Source organism: Trachemys scripta, chromosome 22, assembly GCF_013100865.1.
Source record: "Trachemys scripta elegans isolate TJP31775 chromosome 22, CAS_Tse_1.0, whole genome shotgun sequence".
Classification (NCBI taxonomy): domain Eukaryota; kingdom Metazoa; phylum Chordata; order Testudines; family Emydidae; genus Trachemys; species Trachemys scripta.
The window spans coordinates 51,182-70,305 of NC_048319.1; the positions used below are offsets into that span (position 1 = coordinate 51,182).

Below are 19,124 nucleotides of genomic sequence, written 5' to 3' on the forward strand. Positions count from 1 at the left end.
CAATAAGAGCATGAAGCGGGTGTGAGGGGCAGTCGTCTCATCCTGTGAGGCTGCGCGAGAGGCGGATGCTTCCTGAGGGGCGGGGCCCAGCCCGGTGGAACATGGCGAAGACCTACGATTATCTCTTCAAGCTGCTGCTGATCGGGGACTCGGGTGTGGGCAAGACCTGTGCGCTCTTCCGCTTCTCCGAGGATGCGTTCAATGCTACCTTCATCTCCACCATCGGTGAGCGCTGCCCCCTCAGCCGCCTCGGGCCCTTCGGGGACGGCAGTGGGCGAGCGAGCGAGACGCGGGGGGGCGTGTGTTGCTAGGGGCAGGGCGGCCCGTGTGGCTGCGGGATAAGGGGGTGCCGGGGGGCAGGGGCGCTGCGTGTTCGGGGCTGGCGAGGGCAGCTCCGTGTGTCTGTCCATGGCGTGTGCACGCTTACGGATACAGATAGCCGGTAGGCCCGAGCCGCCGAGTGCGGGGTGGGGCACGGGGCCGTTCGCCGTCGGGAGGGGGCCGCACGCGGGATGAGGGGAATGATCTGAAACTGAAGGATTTGTATTGGCACTACGGTGTATTGTTGTTTGCCACTGTAAATTAAATCTAAATGGGGCACGCTCAGTCCGCAGTAAGAGTCTCCACGCTGATGTGCACCGAAATAACTGCCAATTCCAACCCGGTCTGCACTACACTACGCACTTTTGCTGGTGTTGGTTAAGGACATGCGGTTTGTTTGCAACATTTACATTACCAAAAAAGCCCTACCGTAGGCGAATATATACCAGGATAAAAGTGCTTTTACCAGTATAGCTTATTTTGGATGGAGAACTGGTATAAGCTACACCACTAAAAGCATTTTCCTGCCAATATAAGCTGTGTCTGCAGTAGGAGGGTTTGCTGGTATAGCTGTACCAGTAAATTTATTCTAACGTAGACTGTGCCTTAGTTATTTCAGTTCCAGTTTGTGTGCAGACAGGTCCTTAGCTAGATAGTGTACTTCTATACTTTTTGCATAGCAGTTGAGGTTTCATACACTAACAAACGGGGGGAGTAATGTTACATCTGTAGAATTACATATGGAATTAAAAAATAAACAGTGTTGCTCTGAAATCTGACTCTTATTTTAGTATGACTAAAAAATAACTGTTTTAAAATGTTAATTTTTCTTTGCCAGTTTTTGACATGTTGTCTTAGTAAGAAGAGACTACCCCACTGTTAAAACAAATTCTCTAATAGTCTATTAGAATTGAGAAAAGAGAAATCTAATAGATTGTAATTAGATGATACTTCCAGCGACCCTGTGTGGCATAATGCTTTGTTGACCTTGATACAGCTTTTCTGAAGTTATATTGAACTGTACATTCTGGTTCAGCTGTAGCTACAGTACGTCAGGCTTTGGATGTGACTGTACTTAAAGGGTTTTTATTTATTTGGTGTAACAATGTTACAATTTCCCTGCTGGTTTACAACAGGTCAGCTTTCAACAGAGGCTTTGTGAATGTCTTTGTTCAGAATGAGCTAAATGTTATTAAGAACTCCATGGACATTCAGAATTCACTTTGCATCTAATCTATTAACTAAATGGAATGGGTGTTGTTTTGGAAAGCTAAAGGGGGAAAAAGTGTTAATTTGGTCTTTACTGGAAATCTTAATTAATGTAGTTTTTTTTCCCCAGGTATTGACTTTAAGATTAGAACCATAGAGCTAGATGGCAAGAGAATTAAACTGCAGATATGGTAAGCATTTTCTTTTAAAGCTATATGAATTAAGATAAAATGTTTAGCTCATGCCTAGTATCTCTCTTTGCTTCACAATTTGCATACTGATTGGTGATATTATCAATAGGATTTTTTGCTCTAATCCTGCTCTTTGGGAGATTATAGTATCTGAGTTTATTGACGATGGGGTTTATGTAAAATAGATCCTGTCAAACTAACTTGATATCTTTTTTTTTTCTATGAGATTACAAATTTGGTAGCTAAAGGTAATAAAGTTGATATAATACACTTCTGTAAAGGTGTTTGATTTAGTACCACATGATATTTTGATTTTAAAAAAATAGAATATGAAATTTAACATGGCATCCATTAAATGGATTAAAAACTGGCTAAGTGATAGGTCTTGACAACGTAATTGTAAATGGGGAAATCATTGAGCAAGTATGTTTCCACTGGAAACAGTGGAGTCTTGCATGGATAACACTAGAACTAGGGGTCAGCAAATGAAATTAATAGGCAGCAGGTTTAAAACAAACAAAAGGAAGTATTTCTTGACACTACACAGTCAACCTGTGGAACTGTTTGCCAGAGAATGGTGTGAAGACCAGGATTAACAGGGTTCGAAAAAGAATTAGATAAGTTCATAGCCACTGATGCACCTATCCTCTATTAGCCAGGATGGGCAGAGGTGCAAAACCATGCGCTGAAGTGTCCCTAGCTTCTGTTTGCCAGAAGCTGGGAATGGGCAACAGAGGACGGATCACTTGATGATTACCTGTTCTGTTCGTTCTCTCGGAAGCACCTGGCATTGGCCATTGTCAAGACAGGATACTGGGTTAGATGGACCATTGATCTGTCCTAGCATGGCTGTTCTTATGGATCAGTTCTTGGCCCCATGCTATTTAACATTTTTATCAGTGACCCAAAGAAAAACATAAACACTGAAAGATTTTAGGTGACACACAAACTGGGGGAGTGATAAATAACGATTCAGAGATGCCTGGTAAACTGGTTGCAAGCAAATATGTATTTTAATACAGCTACAAGTAAATATATATATATTTAGGAACAAAAAATGTAGGCCAGACTCTATCCAGGGAAGCATTGACTCTCTGAAAAAGATTCGGGGGTTGTGGTGGATAATCATCTGAACACTAGGAGCTTGTGTGATGCTGTGGCCGAAAGAGCTAATGCGATCTTGGAATGCATATACAGAGGAATCATAGAGATCGGAAGGGACCGCCAGGGTCATCTAGTCCAACCCCCTGCCAAGATGCAAGATTTGTTGGATCTAAATCATCCAAGACAGATGGCTATCCAGCCTTCTTTGGAAAACCTCCAGCGAAGAAGCTTCCACAACCTCCTGAAGTAGTTTGTTCCATTGTCTTACTGTTCTTACAGTTAGGAAGTTTTTTTTCTTGAAATTTAATCTAAATCTGCTGTGCTGTGGTTTGAATCCATTGCCTCTTGTCCTGCCCTCTGTGACAAAAGAGAACAATTTTTCCATCCTTTTATGACAGCCTTTCAAGTATCTGAAGACAGCTATCAGATCCCCCACCTTAATCTCTTCCAAACTAAACATACCCAGGTCCTTCAGTCTTTGCTCATGTGGCTTGCATTCCATCCCTTTAATCATCTTTGTTGCTCGCCTCTGGATGCTTTCCAGTTTCTCTACCTCCTTTCTATACATTGGTGACCAAAATTGGATACAGTACTCAAGCTGAGGCCTAACCAACGCCAAGTAGAGCGGTACTATCACCTCCTGTGAACTGCCTGCTATGCCTGTTAATGCAACCTAAAATTGTATTTGCTTTTTCTGCAATAGCGTCGCATTGCTGACTCACGTTGAGGTTGTGATGCATCACAACTCCCAAATCCTTCACAGCCGTGCTGCAGTCAAGCCAGTTTCCTCCCATTCTGTATCTGTGTGTATGATTTTTCTTCCCAAAGTGTAGCACCTTGCATTTGTTTTTGAATTTCATTTTATTGTCTATAGCCCAGTTCCCCAATTTATCAAGATCCCTCTAAATTTTTGCTCTATCCTCCAAAGTATGGGCAACTTCCTCTAGCTTTTTGTCATCTGCAAACTTGATCAGTATGCTCTCTATACCTACATCCAGGTCATTAATGAAGATGTTAAACAGCATCGGACCCCAAGCAGATCCTTGTGGAACCCCACTTGAGACCTTCCTCCAATCCAAGATCATTCCATTAATCCTGGAATCTCAAGTAGGAGTAGAGAGGTTATTTTATCTCTCTTTGGCACTGGTGCAACTGCTGCTGGAATACTGTGTTCAGTTCTGGTGCCAACAATTCAAGAAGGAGGTTGATAAATTGAGAGTTCAGACACCAGCCATGAGAGTGATTAAAAGATTAGAAAACTTGCCTTTTTAGTGATAGACTCAAGGTGATCGGTCTATTTAGCTTAACAAAAAGAAGGTTAGGGGGTGACTAGATAATAGTCTAAAAGTATCTACATGGGGAACAAATGTTTAATAATGGGCTCTTCAGTATTGCAGAGAAAGGTATAACACAATCTGATGGCTGGAAGTTGAAGCTAGACAAATTCAGACTGGAAATAGCTATACATTTTTTTGCAGAGCGTAATTAACCATTGGAACAATTTACCAAGGGTGGTGGTGGAGTCTCCATCACTGATAATTTTAAAATCAAGATTGGATATTTTTCCAAAAGACGTGCTCGAGGAATTATTTTGGGAAAGTTCCCTGGCCTGTATTATTCAGGAAGTCAGACTAGATCATAATGGTTCCTTCTGGCCTTGGAATCTGTGAAGATAAAGCTGTAGATTTGGTGTGTTTAAAGAATGTTCCTGTAAAGTTTTTAATGAAATTCTCTCTAGTGACCTTAATTTCAGAATGTGTTCAAGTAGTTTGCATGTACTAATTGGATTTGCTTAATTATTTTAGGGACACAGCTGGGCAGGAACGGTTTAGAACAATCACAACTGCATATTACAGAGGAGCAATGGTAGGCATGATGTAGCTGAAATTTTTTTTTAATCTATTTATAATTTGCAGAAAGTGAAACCATTCAAGTTTTACTATGAAGCATAAGCATTTATAACTGTAATGAGCTTCAGAACTTGAACTCCACTTGGTGAAGTATTTGATAAGACCAGTGCTCCCATCTCTGTGTTCAAATTACGCTGGTGTGGGAGTCCCACAAAGTCAGACTTCCAGTGTGACTTGCATGTGCATTTTGGTGGCAAATAAATAATGTGTGGCTTGCTAGGACCTAGGTTGTAGAACATCTCAAAGATTCTTGTACTCTGATATGTAATAAATTTAACTCAAGCTACATAGTAGAATGCTGTTTGTTTTTTTTGTTTCCTTTCAGCAGTTGCTTCTCTATGCAAGTGGCTTCGTATCAAAGGTTGATGTGGTGTTTGTTTTTTGGCGGGGGGAGGGTTTTTTTTTTTTTTTTAGCTCTTTTAATTCTAGCCTTTCAGAATTTATTTTTCTTTCTGTCTTGGACATGTCTGTAATCCTTACAAAAACAATTGTTAGTTGAAATTAAGTTGCCATGTCTTTTTTTGTTTTGTTTTGTTTTTTTAATCTTTAGGGCATCATGTTGGTATATGACATAACCAATGAGAAATCTTTTGAAAACATTCGGAATTGGGTCAGGAATATTGAAGAGGTAACTTCCCATTTTATTTACAGGAATCTTTAATATTAAATATACTGGCCCTATGCAACCTTTAGAAAAATAGTTAGTCAAAATGGTTCAGGACTGTGAAATTTGTCACTAAGTTGTGTATGTTAAAATAAATATATAATTTTTTTTTGTGTGGAGTGGGTTGGAGAGACGGTGTTAGTCTGAAGCTCCAAATTGGTAATATCTTCTGGAATTTATTAGTCAGTAGTAATTCAGTATGCCTGCATGTAAGAGCAGACTAGATGAACGGGAGTCTTTCCTGCAATTAAGAAATCCAACAGTTGACTGATTCTACCCTGACAGCATTCTAATTATTTCTAAACAGAGCACTTTCTGGGCATTGAGTGGCACCAGTATATTGCAGGCATGAGGCATTGTCCTAGTTGGAGCCGTAAATCCCTGGAAAATGTTCAGCATCAAAGTTGTCAATGCTTTCAGCACAACACCTAGTTCATCTTGTTGATGGCATTCTGCATTTATTGAGCACTTCTAGAGTTAATTCAGTACTTAGTCAGAATTCAGAAATTATTTGTTAATCTTGCAATGTGCAGTTATGAAGCTTTAAACTTTATGAACGTAGAAAAAACAGTGAAGGATAGAGAGAAGTGATTGTGATATAGACTTAAAATGTGTGTTTTTCATGATGTGAAGTAAAAAATGTTGTAGAACTTGTACAGCTCACTTATCACATTACTTTGTCCTACAATTACCATTCTACCTCTCTTCACTTGACTCCCATTGTCATAATAAAGAAAAGTTTCCTAGTCAGCTGAGCTGCTTCCTTTATATTTTTCCTTCACTGGGAGCATGCCTAAAAAGGGTGAGGTGACATGGCCTCTTGGGCCAAAAGCGATTTGTTAACCCCTGCGTTGCCAGTGTGGGGTTGATACACCCCGCCACATAGGTACACAAGACAAGATACAGAAAGCATCATAATTACTTCAGGTGAATGTGAAGCAATAGTCTGGATAACTTTCTCTAAGACTAATGGTGAGCTGAAAGTTAACATCTTACCTGCTTCTAATTAAAAAGCCAATTTCCCCTTTTGTGTGTGTGTGTGGAGAGGGAGTGTACATATTAATAAACATTGCAGTTCTGAAATGGCAGCAATGGATATTATGGTATGAAAAACTAACTTTTCCTGTAATATAGTGTAACTAAGGCAGTGAATTCACAATAAAGTCTGTAGCTTTTGGGGGATGGGTGGAAGAGAAGAGTATGAGGTATGTTGTATGTTCCTGGCATGCTGTCAGAACTCAGTGCAGAGTATAATGGTCTCTTGTAAGAGTGAATACATATTAAAAGTAAACGTCATGAACACACAGCCAACAAATGTTCTGCAAATAATTTATCTTACCTTTGTGCCCATTTTCATCTTAGCACGCATCCCCAGATGTCGAAAAGATGATTCTTGGAAACAAATGTGATGTGAATGATAAAAGACAAGTTTCTAGAGAGCAAGGGGAGAAGGTGAGTGCCCCAGTTCCGCTCTCTGGATAGACACTAGTCTGTTGTGATTGAATCCCATGTTCTTCTAAGCCCCTTTGGTATGGACAATGACCAGTTCTGAGCTCTGAGTCTCTCAGGCACAGTCTCTGACCTCCTTCTTGGGCAGTGAGAGCCACAGTCGTGCCACCATGCTGGAACTGGTGCTACAGACTTCCTCAGTCCCCAGTTGTTTATTTATATTCCTCCCAGAGTTCATCTCCCTGTGGGAGCTCTGGTTTCTTAAGTCCTTCAGAGAGAACATGGCAGTAAAGCAAGGAACATAGACTTAGCACAGGAGTTTCTTAATCACAAGCACTTACACATGAGTTACAGATCTATGGAAAACAAGAATCCTGAATGCAATCCCCCTATTCCAGTGGTCCCCAACGGCGGCTTTTCGGCGACGCCTCTTAATGCCACTGCTTCTCAGCGGCATTTCAGCGGTGACGCCTCTTGACGTTGCTGCTTCTCGGCAGCATTTCGGCGGATGCTTCTCGGTCCTTGGTGGCTCGTCGTCTGGTGCCCGCCACACCAAAAAGGTTGGGGACCGCTGCCCAGTCTGACTTCCCTGCCCCAGTGAGTTTTGGGTTTGGTATTAGTCCTTAAACCAGGCAGCCTGTCCAGGCTTCTTGGCCTGGTCATCTTGCAACTGGCAGTGTAATGGAGTCACCTGTTTAGAAGCACCCCTTTTTAAAATAAGCTTGGGGTATGTCTACGTTGCAATCACTGGGTGTGATTGCAGTTCAAAAAGACATACCTGAACTAACTTTAATCTCACTAACTCAGATCTCAGAACAGGAACACTGTGGCTATACAAGCATCAGTGCAGACTATAGAAACCCACCTGAAATCCTGGTAATTACTTGCGGGGCTAGCCCGCACTGAAGCTTGTGCTGCCACAGCTTGTCTGCTCAAGCTGCAGTTACACCCAGCAATTACAGTCTACACATATTCTCAGTCCCTCTTGTTGCCCATGTGTTTCCTCTGGGGAAATTCCAGGGTCCAAAGTCAGTTGCCCTGTTAGTAGAAAACCCATTGTTCCAGTAGGGAAGAGTCGTTCAATGTTGATGGCCTTTGATTGCTCTGTGTCAGGTTTTCAAACAGTTTGTCCACTCTTTGTCCAGCCTCTGCTGTGAAATGGATACTCTAATCTACTGTTTACAATGCTAAATGACATTCACAGAAATGAATTCATTAATTTGACATAGACATATCCCCCAAATTTTCACAGTGAGAACAGCATTGTATAGTGTATCATTGATCTTTATTGCAAGAGTTAAAATTTTAACAATTCTGGAATGCTTCAGGAAACTCATCAGCTGGTGTTTCATTTAGGAGTACAGGTAGTAAATGTGAGCATAGAATAATTCTATCAACGTGTGCAGTATTGCATGTAGACTGAATTAGTCTTTTTTTTTTTTTTTTTCCCAAAAGCAAGTGTTGTCACCCTTTCTCTAAAATGTTCCCAATGTATTAGGCTGTGTATCCTAAAAGTCTTATTGCTTAAATTAATTTATTTTTAATTAGAGTTTTAAATACAAAAATGCACCTATCCAATCTCTAGACACCTTTTTGACACTTAATGTATTTTTAAATTATAATCATAGAATATTAGGGTTGGAAGGGACCTCAGGAGGTCATCTAGTCCAACCCCCTGCTCAAAGCAGGACCTAATCCCAACTAAATCATCCCAGCCAGGGCTTTGTCAAGCCTGACCTTAAAAACCTCTAAGGAAGGAGATTACACCTCCTCACTAGGTAACCCATTCCAGTGGTTCACCACCCTCCTAGTGAAAAAGTGTTTCCTAATATCCAATTTAAACCTCCCCCACTGCAACTTGAGACCATTACTCCTTGTTCTGTCATCTTCTACCACTGAGAACAGTCTAGATCCATCCTCTTTGGAACCCCCTTTCAGGTAGTTGAAAGCAGCTATCAAATCGCCCTCCATTCTTCTCTTCTGCAGACTAAACAATCCCAGTTCCCTCAGCCTCTCCTCATAAGTCATGTGCTCCAGCCCCCTAATCATTTTTGTTGCCCTCCGCTGAACTCTTTCCAATTTTTCCACATCCTTCTTGTAGTGTGGGGCCCAAAACTGGACACAGTACTCCAGGTGAGGCCTCACCAATGTCGAATAGAGGGGAACGATCACATCCCTCGATCTGCTGGCAATGCCCCTACTTATACAGCCCAAAATGCTGTTAGCCTTCTTGGCAACAAGGGCACACTGTTGACTCATACCCAGCGTCTCGTCCACAGTAACCCCTAGGTCCTTTTTTGCAGAAATGCTGCCTAGCCACTCGGTCCCTAGTCTGTAACAGTGAATGGGATTCTTCCGTCCTAAGTGCAGTACTCTGCACTTGTCCTTGTTGACCTCATCAGGTTTCTTTTGGCCCAGTCCTCTAATTTGTCTAATGTAACAACATACCACAAATTCTCTTCCTTTTTGAAATTCTCCTCCACCCTTCCATATTTTCAGATATGAGAGGGAGGAGATCATAGAATCATAGAATATCAGAGTTGGAAGGGACCTCAAGAGGTCATCTAGTCCAACCCCCTGCTCAAAGCAGGACCAATTCCCAGCTAAATCATCCCAGCCAGGGCTTTGTCAAGCCGGGCCTTAAAAACCTCCAAGGAAGGAGACTCCACCACCTCCCTAGGTAACGCATTCCAGTGTTTCACCACCCTCCTAGTGAAATAGTTTTTCCTGATATCCAACCTGGACCTCCCCCACTGCAACTTGAGACCATTGCTCCTTGTTCTGTCATCTGCCACCACTGAGAACAGCCGAGCTCCATCCTCTTTGGAACCCCCCTTCAGGTAGTTGAAGGCTGCTATCAAATCCCCCCTCATTCTTCTCTTCTGGAGACTAAACAATCCCAGTTCCCTCAGCCTCTCCTCATAAGTCATGTGCTCCAGACCCCTAATCATTTTTGTTGCCCTCCGCTGGACTCTTTCCAATTTTTCCACATCCTTCTTGTAGTGTGGGGCCCAAAACTGGACACAGTATTCCAGTTGAGGCCTCACCAATGTCGAATAAAGGGGAACGATCACGTTCCTCGATCTGCTGGCAATGCCCCTACTTATACAGCCCAAAATGCCGTTAGCCTTCTTGGCAACAAGAGCACACTGTTGACTCATATCCAGCTTCTCGTCCACTGTGACCCCTAGGTCCTTTTCAGCAGAACTGCTACCTAGCCATTCGGTCCCTAGTCTGTAGCAGTGCATGGGATTCTTCCGTCCTAAGTGCAGGACTCTGCACTTGTCCTTGTTGAACCTCATCAGGTTTTTTTCTGCCCAATCCTCTAATTTGTCTAGGTCCCTCTGTATCCGATCCCTACCCTCTAGTGTATCTACCACGCCTCCTAGTTTAGTGTCATCTGCAAACTTGCTGAGAGTGCAGTCCACACCATCCTCCAGATCATTAATAAAGATATTAAACAAAACCGGCCCCAGGACCGACCCTTGGGGCACTCCACTTGAAACCGGCTGCCAACTAGACATGGAGCCATTGATCACTACCCGTTGAGCCCGACGATCTAGCCAGCTTTCTATCCACCTTACAGTCCATTCATCCAGCCCATACTTCTTTAACTTGGTGGCAAGAATACTGTGGGAGACCGTATCAAAAGCTTTGCTAAAGTCAAGAAATAACACATCCACTGCTTTCCCCTCATCCACAGAGCCAGTTATCTCATCATAGAAGGCAATTAGGTTAGTCAGGCACGACTTCCCCTTCGTGAATCCATGCTGACTGTTCCTGATCACTTTCCTCTCCTCTAAATGTTTCATAATTGATTCCTTGAGGACCTGCTCCATGATTTTTCCAGGGACTGAGGTGAGGCTGACTGGCCTGTAGTTCCCCGGATCCTCCTTCTTCCCTTATATATAATCCTATATAATGAAGTGTTATTCCCCAACCATTGGGACAAGAGTTTCTAGGTGTGTAATGACAAACTTTTTGAGCAAAGGAGGAAAATTTACATGCTTTGGAAGTCCTGCTTTTCCCTGAAGGCCAGTGGAATGGGGCACATTGACACCTAAAGCTGGAAGAGACAGTCCTGCTAATTCCTCATAAATGACAGTAGAGGTCCGTAAAGGTACAGGGAGCCACCAGAGCAGAACAGCTTGCAGGCACTTAGTTTTATAACTTGTAAGAAACTTCATTCTCATCATCACCTATTCTTGCTGTTTTGTTGTTCTTCTAATTTGTGTTTCTTATGCAAAAATATCAAATCTAGCCCATACTCTTTGTGAAGGTTTCTTGTTGGGATTGTTATGAGAGCTTTGAAAAAATATGCATATTTTTACCTTAAATATGATGCTTTTAATTTTATTTTTAAACAAGACTGCAAGTTAAATCCGTGTAATATAACTAGGATACTAAAAAAACAATTTGGGTAAAGAGAAATATTTTTTTTTAACTTTTAAAAGATTCTGTGGTATCTGAATTTCAATTTAATGCTGCCACTTTGCAAAGTCCTCCTTTCAGTACCATGGCAGGTCTTGCACAGTGAGAATGAATTCTTATTCAGGGCTTATATCTGATATTCCCCTTTTTTTTTTTTTTTTTTTTTTCTTTCTTCAGCTATCTATTGGTTTTGGAATTAAATTCATGGAGACCAGTGCAAAAGCGAATATTAACATAGAGAACGTGAGTATTGATTTTTTTTTTCTCCTAGTACAGACTATTTTATATGATTTGTACATAAAAGCAATAGGAGCATCTATCTATTTTGACTACATGCTGTTAAATCCTATCCGTTATTGGCAATGGGTTTTTAGTTAACTTAGACTGTCTCATGGAAGTATTTTGCAAAGAGCACGTTCCACTATGTAAATTAAGTTAAAATAACTTTGTACAATCTTATCTGTATTTACTATGATTCTCTGCCTATTAAGAACATTTCTTCTGTCCATCCTGAGGAATGGTTTTGGTATGAACCCCTCTGTGCTGGGCCAGTGTGAATGTGTGTGAAATCTCTCACTGTGCCCTCCAAAGGTGCCACGGTTGGGGGTGTCTGGCATCCTGCTGCAGATTCTTCAGCTACTGATGGATTGACTTGAGCTGGTATATCCTTTCATGTAGTAATCTGCACTAAATCAGCTTGTAGTAACTTTCAATGACTCTTGCACATCAAACCAAAGTTCTGTGGATCAACAGTGGTCCTGGAGAGAGACACTTTCTCTCTGAAATCAAGAGTCCGTTTTTTAACCGTTAAAGGTTTCCAAATGGTAGGTCACAAAAATATTCCTGGCTAAAAAGTTGACATTCACCAGTACTTCTTGGTTTTGGAGTTATGAAAGCAGCTTTTATTAAACGAACTTCCACATGTATAGGTAGCTAATAAAACACAAGTTTTAAATATGCTCTTACTTTAGGCATTTTTCACTCTTGCGAGAGATATCAAAGCAAAAATGGACAAGAAATTGGTGAGTAACTGTTACTGAGTCCAAGCCACTTGTGGTGGTGGTGGTGTTTTTTGTTGGTTGGGTGTTTTTTTTGTTTTTTTTTTTAAATCCCACTACAGTATTACATTGACTAGAATATTTGTTTTTTGAGGCCTATTCCACTTAGGCACATTGGTGATGGCAGAAATTTTTGTCAGTCCTCCAATCAACTCTCTGGGTGCTTTTTGAATACAAACAGATGGCTAATTCCTATAGCCTAAAGTCATAATTGAGATAGTTTTTTAAATAGAGATTCTCTAAAGTTGCTAATAAATCCTATTTTGCTTTACTGAAATTGTGATGGGAGCTATAGCAAAGAAACTAATCAAGGAAATTCCTCACTTAGAGGCCTTGTCTACACTATGGGGGGAGATCGATCTAAATTTATGCAACTTCAGCTACGTAAATAACATAGCTGAAATCAGCATACATAGATCTACTTACCATGGGGTCCACACTATGCTATGTCAACGGGAGACACTCTCCCGTCGACTCCCCTTGTGCTTCTCGTTCAGGTGGAGTACAGGAGTCGACAGGAGAGTGATCTGCAGTCGATTTAGCGGGTCTCCACTCGAGCCACTAAATCAACCGCTGATGCACCGATCGCCACATGTTGATCCCCCGGTAAGTGTAGACAAACCCTTACGTTCTGATTGAATCATAGAAATTAGAAATGGGTGGAGGCCGATCAGGTTGTTCTGTACTGGACCCAGTGTTCTCCAAAATATTATCATGTAACCAGTTCTAGTTATGGGACTAGCTTCTGGGTTTTTTATCACCAAATCATGTTTCACCTGGTGGATTTCTAAAAATTTCCTTCACGCAACAGATGAGACTGCATGAATTTTGGTCTTATTTATTAACAAGTTTAACAAAGAAGCATTGTGTGACTTTTACTGAAACAAATTCCTATATAGGTTTGTTTGTGGTTTTTATATATAACGACCACCATGTGACATAGAAGTGGGTGCAGATATAACTGCTGTATTTGGGTCTTGCTGATGACTCAGATGTTTTAACGAGACCAATATAAAAGTCATGGATGCTTTCACCTCAATAGGCATTTGAATCCAGTAGGTGCATAAAGAATATGCACGGTCCATGTTTGGTTGAGCCCGGTTTAGCAGAATTCATTTTTTGTTGTCTTGTTTTGATTTTGGGGGGAAGGGGGAAGGGAGCTGGGGGGTTTGTTTTTTGACCTGCTATAGAGAGCATTTTGAATCCAGCTCAAAAGTAAAGTAATCTTGCAATCACTCTAGTTAAATATAAATAACCTTTTAAATTCTTTGCATCTTTAGGAAGGCAATAGCCCACAAGGCAGCAACCAGGGAGTCAAAATCACACCAGACCAGCAAAAGAAAAGCAGCTTTTTCCGATGTGTTCTTCTGTGAGGGACACTGCCTTAACCTGAGCATCTGCTCAATCGAACTGGACTGTGCCTGTTCTGAGTGAGATTTCCTCTGTGTGTGGATTTAACACTTTCAATATGTTGTGTCACACTGTGGCCATCAGAATAAGATTAAGAAATTGTTTATTTTAATAACTGTCTGACTCTTCAATTTTGGAGATGAAATTTTTTAAATATTTTTCTGTCACACCTTCCGCTTGGCATATGCATTGTTTAGGGAAGGGATACAGATCAAAAGTGACCTCCAATAGCACCTTTACTGACAAGCTTCACTCTCTGGGCGGGGGTTTATATCTAATGTGTCTAAAGTAGAAAAATTAAGTTTAAATGACTTCACACTGAAATGCCAACATTAATAAACTAATGGTATGTGTACATGATACATGCATATAAATGTCTATAGATACATAGAGCACAATCACTTCAAAACAACAAAAATGCACTTATTTTAAACAGTTACTTATAGCTTTCAAATGGTGGGTAGAAGCTTTCTGCATATCTATCCTTTTGGCTATCACAGGACAAAATCATTTTTGTCCGTCACTAGTTCAGTTCCACCGTTCTAGACAATCCACCAGTAAAAATTAAATGAAATACAATGCCTCATCAGAAAGAAAGAAAATATCTATTTTTTTAGAGAACCAAAGTGTGCTGTAAATATAATAAATCCTTGATATGAGAAGTTTTGGAGGAAAAAAATTTATTTTCCCCATGTTAGGGAGGACCATCCATAATATATTTGTCGAATATCTAGGCATCTTTTAAATTGAGATAATTTTATTCTATACTCTTGTGCAAATGATCTGTGTTTCTAATCTGTTATCTATAGTTCTAGACCATGGTTCAAATATATAGACCACCTTATTCAAAAGTAACGATATAACTGAATAACACTATCATGGGCTGCATAAATTTTTAATTTCATAGTTGAGAATGACTTCAAACAAACCTTTCATGATTTAGTGGTTATTTCTAACTTGTGAAAACAAAAATGTATTGCATTGCTCCCGTATGAAAATGCACACTCCATAGATTGACACTTTCTGAAAACTGGCTCTTTTTTTTTTTGGCTGACATTTCTCTTGCTCCCATGCCATGATTGCTTAAGATTTAAAGTGGTAGTGAATTGTTTTAATTATGTATGGCAATGCAAACGATGAGGTACAGGAAAATTGGGGTGACCCTTAAAGAAAATATACTTCTGTGTATGTACACTTTATACACACAGACACAACACATTCCAATATATCAAACTTAACAGCCAAGCAATTTTAAGCTCTTTTTATGCAGCTTTCAGGTTAATGGTTGTAAAACTGATTTTAATTAACTGGATTTGAAAAGAAGCCAACAAGTGTAAGCTATTTAGAAGCTGCTCTTTCTGTCCGGTAACTGGCATAATGGTAAAAGAGCACATTTGAAGAGAATGAACGTATCAGCAATGTCCTGCAACTCACTGGAATTGTTAACATGTTTTGTTTACATTGACAACTGCACTTAAGGGAAAAATAAATTAAAGCTCATTTTAAAATTGAGTTTTTACTCCCTACCTCTCTTTCCTTGAAGTCTGCGTGAATATGTTCCAACCTCTTTTCTTGCAGTAGCTTTCACTAGTGTCACTAGAGTTAAAGGTCAAATATTAAAATATTTTATAATAATGTAACTAATTCTCCTACAGGCAAATATGAGCTCAGCCTTTTGGCTCAAACTGAATACCAAACGGAAACTAAAGCTTTACTCTCTTGCACACTTACCATGTAACTTTTTTAAATGGCTTTTTTCTATGCTGTCAGCTACCCTTTGTCCAGTGTTGACATGTTAAACTGAGCTAATTTTGTTCATTAAGCCATCTGCATGTAACATGCATATTCGAACAAGAATCAAGTAAGGATTGTATAGTATGAGGACTTGGCAAGCGTGCTGAATGATAGACTTCTCTAGAGTAAAAATAATTCAGTTAATCATGGCTACATACGCAAAATAAAAAGATCCTTTGTATTTTTGCATACAGCTAATACAGAGGTATAGGATGGACATGCAATGCTATGATGGTAGGCTAAAGAAGCATTTTAAAAACATTCTAGGTAGTCATGAGCAGTTGGGGGTGGCTTAAGGGCGAGATGGTGGAACACTGTTGACAAACAAGAGTCTCTAACATACGTTTAAATATGTTAAAATGTTTAGTTTCTGTTTCAAAGCAGCGAATGAGGAATGTTCAGCCTCCATCCTTATACCCTGTGGTAGCTGGGTGTTGCAGTCCATGTTATCCTTTGATTTGTGACTGTAAAATGGTAGGCAGTCTGATACGCTATGCGGCCTACAATTACATGGCATCCCATGCTACAGAGTTATCAGGCTTGATTTGGGAGGGAGGAGGGGAGTATTCACTTCCAAACAGAGGTTGAAGGATGGAGTTGTGATCTTCACTTTTCATTTTTCTAGATCTTAATGGCTTGTACATTAGTCCTTTTTAATGTAAGTTAACATTTTTGTATGTGAATGTCCCATGTTTATGCAGGTGGTTGTACCTGTTTATATACCTACCTTACAGCATCATGATTTTTCTTTACAATGATTCTATTGTACTTAATTATATTTTTGCTCAAACTCAGGAAGTTTCATGCAGTTAACTGTGATTTGTTGTCACCACTGTACATCTAGGATATATAGACTTGACATAAAAGTTAAATCAATTTTAAGCAACATGAAGGCTGACATTCTAACATAGCAAATATATATAGTGAATTAATGTATACAGTTGGATACATGCTTTCCCTAAGTGCCGCTAAACACTGACAATGCTACATACAACTTGTAGCACTTTCACAGATCTTGGAATTCAGCATGTAGCTGGACACTTTCACTAGCACTTTCATAATTAAATTGGTATTCTAGAAAAAAGATGGTTTTATATCAACATGGCCAGAAGAAGCAACAAAAGAACAATAGCATATTCATTCATCACATATGTTCAACAGCTACTATTTGTACCACGCTTTTGTTTATAGATGGAGGGCAAATCTCCATTTTTGGTGTATCAAGTTTTGTAAAACTTCAAAGAACTCATTAGTTACTCAAACGTATTTAACGCACTTGCTGCAAAGCTTTAGGTGTTTTTAAAAACAACTAAAAATCCAGCAGTTACTCTAACAATTGATGCTTGGCTTGCACAGAAACAAACCTACTTTTCGAGCACAAACTCAAAGACATTATCTCAATTGTCTTCATTTAATGACCATCACAAGATCTTGTGGTTGACTTGATCTTTGACGGTGGTTGGAATATTTTCAGATTGGCCCACCCAAACAAAGGTCTCAGACTTTCAATACCCTATCTTTCAGTAATGAGTGAGGGTGCTTTTTAACATGTTGTCACCTGGATGTGCACTAAATGTGGTCACCTGAGTGCACTCAATGTTTAGCAACATCAAAGCCTTATGCCAGCATCAGGCTTTCAGCCTCAGATTTATGAATCCTATGGATTATTTTAGTCCCCTTACTGCTGAGAAACATTTGGTCCCTCCCTTTAAGTGGGATGTTACTAACAACTTCTGTTTGCTGTTAGGGTGTTCTTTCCTCATACTTTCTCTGGCTGATACTAGTGCCCAGAGGCCACCATGGTTTAAAGGTGTTCTCTAGGACTTGAAACAGTTGGGTGGTACACTGAAGAAGAGACTGGCAAAGAGCTGCTTGGAATAAGATCTTCATTTGTACAGGATGTTTATAGGGGGATATGGAAGAACTGACCAAGGCACACACAAATTTGTGATCATTCCTAGGCATTGCAAAGACTCATCCAAATGAATGCTGTTGGGTAGTGTGCAGTCTGATTACTGCAGGGTGACTTCTCCATGACTGATTTTTTCAGATGATCAGGGTGGGTTGGTGAATAAGGTAGATTGGCAGGCTGGTTTCTCTCCAGCCCTTGCTGCAAGAATTATATACTCCCAATAGAGTGTCGGTCAGGGGTTTAGTGTGACTTGGTCACTAAGGAAAATCTAAACTCATTCATACCAACTTTTAAAAAACCTGTAAACATTTTTCTTTCAGTGTTTTTTAGGATGACCACTGTTGGCTGCTCCTTCTGTGACAATGCCTTTCTTAAAATGCACTCATTGGTTTTCATGTTTGTATTTTTAAAAGCTGTTATGTTTATTATGTGGTATTTGTTTTTACTCTGTTGTACAGGACCCTGAACATTGCATAAATAAATTTCTTATGAAAAGAGCAGAACTTTTTTCTTTGGTTTCTGCCAGTTCTGTTCATCTTCCATGTATAGCTTCCTAAGTAGAAAATAGGGTATTTCTTCCATTAGAGAGAAGGGGCAAGAACTTGGTAAGTTCTGGTTTGGTCTCAACTCTTTTTTCTTAATTTCCAGTCGTCTGTTGAAAAAATACCCAATGTTGATCTTCTGAGACAACAATATCTAGCATAAAGATGCTTAGCAACGAGGCTCATTTTACTGCAGAATCGAGTTGACTACTTTCAATTTTATTGGACCAACATCTGTTGATGGAAGGTTACAAACTTTCAAGTTACTCAGAGCACTTCTTCAGGACTGTGTAGCTTGAAAGCTTGTACCTTCCACCAACAGATGTTGGTCTAATAAAAGATACTATCTCACCTACCTTGTCTTATATCTTGAGGACCCACAAGACTACAACAACACTGCAATTCAATTTTTTATTCTGTGTGTTCCCCTACTTTAGCACCCACTCTTGCATTTATTTGGGAAACTGCCATAAGTGGTGGTTACTTAATTTTGTTGAAACTGCCACACAATTAAAAAGTTACATTATTTCACAGACCGATGTGGGGATTGAACCTGTGAATCTTGGAGTGTAAGTGATTTCAGTGTTAAATGTATATGTAGCAAAATAAATCATTTTTATGATATACAAATTCTTAACATAAGTCTCAGCTATAAGCTGTAGGATTGTAGACATAGGGCCAGTAATGTACAAAGCATAGGTTTAGAAAATTGCTGCAGTAATGTGTGGAAACTGGTCACTGGTGTAGGAGATGGACCATCATAAGCGTATACAAAAAGTAGCAGTGATAAATTGGATTATTTTATATAACCACACATAGAGCTTCCCCCAACTTCCTTATCTAACTACATGTATGAATTTAACTAGGGCAAGAGGAATGCAATAAATGCCAATATTGGTGTTTCCAAACTTCATAGTCTTAACTCATTAGTTTTATTGTCAAGTATCAGGAGTTGCATCTGAAGAAGTGAGGTTTTTTTTACCCATGAAAGCTTATGCCCCCCCCCAAAAAAATTGTTAGTCTTTAAGGTGCCACTAGACTCCTTGTTAGTTTTATTGTGTATTGTGAGTAATGGCTCAGGTAAAATGGTTCCAGCATCCCCATCTTAGGGCACTTTTTCTTTTTACAA

General features: G+C 40.0%; 1 protein-coding gene across 1 annotated transcript; it reads left to right on the forward strand.

The window, feature by feature from the left end:
* Positions 1-57: 57 nt before the first annotated feature.
* On the forward strand, positions 58-17,951 carry RAB8A (RAB8A, member RAS oncogene family). Its single transcript, XM_034755409.1, has 8 exons — positions 58-225; positions 1,661-1,721; positions 4,631-4,691; positions 5,286-5,363; positions 6,762-6,851; positions 11,457-11,522; positions 12,251-12,301; positions 13,618-17,951. Exons 1-8 carry the CDS (start codon positions 66-68, stop codon positions 13,708-13,710), a joined length of 660 nt encoding a protein of 219 aa, XP_034611300.1. The 5' UTR covers positions 58-65; the 3' UTR covers positions 13,711-17,951.
* The last annotated feature ends 1,173 nt before the right edge of the window (positions 17,952-19,124 follow it).